The sequence below is a fragment of the Belonocnema kinseyi genome, chromosome 9 (genome assembly GCF_010883055.1).
Source record: "Belonocnema kinseyi isolate 2016_QV_RU_SX_M_011 chromosome 9, B_treatae_v1, whole genome shotgun sequence".
NCBI classification, from domain to species: domain Eukaryota; kingdom Metazoa; phylum Arthropoda; class Insecta; order Hymenoptera; family Cynipidae; genus Belonocnema; species Belonocnema kinseyi.
The window spans coordinates 118545208-118549832 of NC_046665.1; the positions used below are offsets into that span (position 1 = coordinate 118545208).

A 4625-nucleotide genomic window follows, 5' to 3' on the forward strand; every position below is an offset into this window, starting at 1 on the left:
TTATAAAACAAAACAAAAAACAAAGGATGTCTGAAAGACCTTGGGTAGACATTTTTTGTTTTATAAAAAAAATAAAATCCAGAGGATGTTTGAAAGACCTTGTGTAGACAAATTTTTTTTATACACAATTAGAATCCAAAGATGTCTGAAAGACCTTGGGTAGATAAGTTTGTTTTATAAAACAAAACAAAAACAAAGGATGTCTGAAAGACCTTGGGTAGACAATTCGTGTTTTATAGACAAATAAAAATCTAAAGGATGTTTGAAAGACCTTGAATAGACAAGTTTGATTTACACAAAATTAAGATCCAAATCAAGTCTGAAAGACCTTGGGTGGACAAGTTTGTTTTATATACAATTAGAATCCAAAGATGTCTGAAAGACATTAGGTAGATAAGTTTGTTTTATAAAACAAAACAAAAAACAAAGAATGTCTGAAAGACCTTGGGTAGACAATTCGTGTTTTATAGACAAATAAAAATCTAAAACATGTTTGAAAGACCTTGAATAGACAAGTTTGTTTTATACAAAATTAAGATCCTAATGATGTCTGAAACACCTTGGGTGGACAAGTTTGTTTTGTACAAAAAAAAGGATATCTGAAAAACCTTAGATACACATTTTTTGTTTTATAAAAAAAATAAAATCCAGAGGATGTTTGAAAGACTTTGGGTAGACAAATTTGTTTTATACACAATTAGAATCCAAAGATGTCTGAAAGACCTTGGGTAGATAAGTTTGTTTTATAAAACAAAAAAAAACAAAGGATGTCTGAAAGACTTTGGGTAGACAATTCGTGTTTTATAGACAAATAAAAATCTAAAGGATGTTTGAAAGACCTTGAATAGACAAGTTTGTTTTACACAAAATTAAGATCCAAATCATGTCTGAAAGACCTTGGGTGGACAAGTTTGTTTTGTACAAAAAAAAGGATATCTGAAAAACCTTAGGTAGACAATTTTTGTTTTATAGAAAAATTAAAATCCAGAGGATGTTTGATAGACCTTGGGTAGACAAGTTTGTTTTATATACAATTAGAATCCAAAGCTGTCTGAAAGACATTAGGTAGATAAGTTTGTTTTATAAAACAAAACAAAAAACAAAGAATGTCTGAAAGACCTTGGGTAGACAATTCGTGTTTTATAGACAAATTAAAATCTAAAGGATGTTTGAAAGACTTTGGATAGACAAGTTTGTTTTATACAAAATTAAAAATCCAAATGATGTCTGAAAGACCTTGGGTGGACAAGTTTGTTTTGTACAAAAAACCAAAGGATGTCTGAAGAACCTTGGATAAACAATTTTTGTTTTATGGAAAAATTAAAATCTAAAAGATGTTTGAAAGACATTGGACAAACAAGTTTGTTTAATACAAAATTAAGCTCCAAAGGATGCCTAAAAAACCTTGAGTGAACAATTTTGTTTTATAAGAAATTATGATCCAAAGGATGACTGAAAGATCTTGGGTGAAAAAGTTTTTTTTTACAAAATTAGGATCTAACGTGCCTGAAAGATCTTGGATAGGAACCTTGTTTTATACAAAAAATCCAAAGGATGCCTGAAAGACCTTGGGTGGACAAGTTTGTTTTGTACAAAAAACCAAAGGATGTCTGATAAACCTTAAGTAGGCAATTCGTGTTTTATGGAAAAATTCAAATCCAAAGGATGTCTGAAAGACCTTGGATAGACAAGTTTGTTTTATACAAAATTAATATCCAAGTGATGCCTAAAAGACCTTGAGCGAACAATTTTGTTTTATAAGAAATTATGATCCAAAGGATGACTTAAAGGCCTTGGGTGGACAAGTTTTTTTTTCACAAAATTATGATCTAAAATGTCTTAAAGATCTTGGATAGGAACTTTGTTTTATACAAAAAATCCAAAGGATGCCTGAAAGACCTTGGATGCACAAGTTTGTTTTATACAAAACCCAAAGGATGTCTGAAAAATCTTGGGTAGACAATTCGTGTTTTATAGACAAATTAAAATCTAAAGGATGTTTGAAGAACCTGGGATAGACAAGTTTGTTTTATACAAAATTTTGATCCAAATGAAGGATATCTAAAAGACCTTGGGTGAGCAGTTTTATTTTATAAAAAATTATGATCCAAAGGAGGACTGAAAGATTCTGGGCAATCAATTTTGTTTTATAAAAAATTAAGATTCAAAGGATGTCGAAAGACCTAGGGTAAGCAAAATTAGCTGAAATACTGATTCAAAATTAAAACGGTCGAAGAAAGGAAAAACAATTTTGGATCTGCTGTATCTACAATTGTTTTGTATAATTGAAAAATGTTTAATAGAGAAAATCATAAGAATATCTGAAAGGCCTTGAGTAAACAATTTCGTTTTATAAAAAATTACGAGCCAACTGATACCTGAAAGACCTTGAGTAAACAAGTGTGTTTTATAGAAAATTAAGATCCAAAATGTCTGAAAGACTTCGGGAAGATAAGTTTGTTTCATAAAAAATTAAAATCTAAAGGATGTTTGCACGACCTTTGGTTAGACAACATTGTTTTATACAAAATATCCAAAGGATGTCTGGTAGACCTTGGGTAGGCAAAATGGTTTTATACGAAAAATGCAAAGAATTTCTGAAAGACCTTGGGTAAACAATAATGGGTTATAGAAAATTAAGATCCAACATGTCTGAAAGATTTCGAGAAGAAAAGTTTGTTTTATAAAAATTAAAATCTAAAGGATGACTGAAAGACCTTGGGTAGACAATCTTGTTTTATACAAAATCAAGATCCAAAATATCTGAAAGACCCTGTGTAGATAAGTTTTTTAAAATAAAAAATTGAAATCCAAAGGATGTCAAAAGACCTTGGGTAATGTTTTTGTTTGATAAAAAATTAAGATCCAAAATGTCCGAAAGACCTTGGGCAGTCAACTTTTTTTTATACAAAAAAATTGAAAGGATATCTGAAAGACCTTGTGCAGACAAGTTTGTTTTATACAAAAAAATTGAAAGGATGTCTGGAAGACCTTGGACAGACAACTTAAGTTTAAAAAAAAAATAAAAATGCAAAGGATGTCTGAAAGACCTTCGGTAAAGTTTGTTTTATACAAAATTAAAATCCAAAACGATTGAAAGACCTTCGGCAGACAAGTTTGTTTTATACAAAGAAACTCCAAAGGATATCTGAAAGACCTTGGTTAGAGAAGTTTGTTTTATGCCAAATGAAAATCCTAAGGAGGAAGTTTGTTTTATACAAAATTAAGATCCACAGAATGTCTGAAGGACTTTGGGTACAGCTTTTTTTGCTCATCTTCAGATTTTCGAAAGAAGCTCAATATTTTTTGTTATCTGATTAGTTGTTAGCTGATGATCCTCCTAATTGTCAAACTATTTTGCATACAGGGTCGATATGAGGATAAGAAGAAGAAGAAGAAGAAGAAGAAGAAGAAGAAGAAGAAAAAGAAGATAAGAAGATAGTTGTCAAAGTTGCGTTACCTGATAGGAAGCTACCGGCTAAAGAATCGTCGTCTTGGGCAGAGACTCTGCTGGCAAGGATGATACACGTAAAAAGGACGACGCATCCCGAGATAGAGTGGAATTGCATCTTCAGAGTGTGCAAAAAGCTCGTCGAGGGAGGAACAGCTGATGCACCGGGTACAACACTCGAGCACGTGTCACACTTGGCCACGGATTAGCCAATCCTAATCGTACGAGGCCTCATCGCCTGACTGACTAGTCCCACACTTGTGGGTCAGGGTGCGGGTCCCGCTCAAGAAAAAAACAAGAGTACGAACGTATAGGGATTACGAGCGAAGGAGGGAGGATACCGGTGTGGTCTCTCCGTTTCTTTCACAACAGGGCCGCCTCATCTACCTCAGAGCCCTGACAAGAATTTTACATCAGAATCTGCAGGGTATCGCTCTAATCGACCTGTTGTTAAACGTCTAAACAATGTGGAGAATGGGAGGTAGGGAAATTGAGGGAAGGGGAAATTGTAGGTGGGGAATTAGGGCGAGTGAGAGAAAATGAAGAAAGAACTGAGATAAGGAGATTTGTTGGCTGGGGAAGCGATCATAGAGGGGGGTAGAGAAGGAAACAGTTGGGGAAGAAAGTGAAAGCGAAGGGCGCAGTGAGTGGAGGGGGATTAGGAAAAATGACAAGATGAGAATCAGGGGAAGTAAGATGAAATGATTGGAGGGGAAGTAGAGAAAATAAATTGCGAAATTGAGCAATTGCGTGAGGAGAAGTAGGGGAAACTAATGGAAATGAGGGGAGGCGAAGACTATTAGGTCAGTGTGGGTGCGTTGGGGAGGGGAGTTCTAGCTGGAGAAGTGAGAGGAGAAAAATTAGAGGTTGCAAGAGGTTAGGGAAGGGAAGCGATGCGAAGGGTGCAGTTAGGTAATGGGAAGTGAGAGAAATTAAAGTGAGGAAAAGTAGAGGAAATTAGGAGAAGGTATTAGGAAAATTGATTGACAGTGATGGAGGCTAGTGAGGAGAAGTGAGAGAGAGTAGTGAGGATAAGTAAGGGAAGGATCAGTGGGTTAGTGTAGGTTAGTAAGTTAGTACGCGTCAGTAGGGGACAACTGAGGACTGGGAAAGTTAGGAGAGGGTTAATTAGAGGAGGGAGGAGTTGGGGAACGGAGGGGACAATAGAGTAGTG

At 34.7% G+C, this 4625-nt stretch overlaps 1 protein-coding gene across 1 annotated transcript in view; it reads right to left on the reverse strand.

Annotated features, from left to right (window-relative positions):
* LOC117179835 (protein masquerade) overlaps positions 1–3659 on the reverse strand; it is an 86269-nt gene extending 82610 nt beyond the window's left edge. Inside the window, exon 1 of the mRNA XM_033371981.1 lies at positions 3461–3659. Coding sequence (XP_033227872.1) covers positions 3461–3569 — 109 coding nt within the window. The 5' untranslated portion in view covers positions 3570–3659. The remainder of the gene's footprint in view (positions 1–3460) is intronic.
* Positions 3660–4625: the final 966 nt, after the last annotated feature.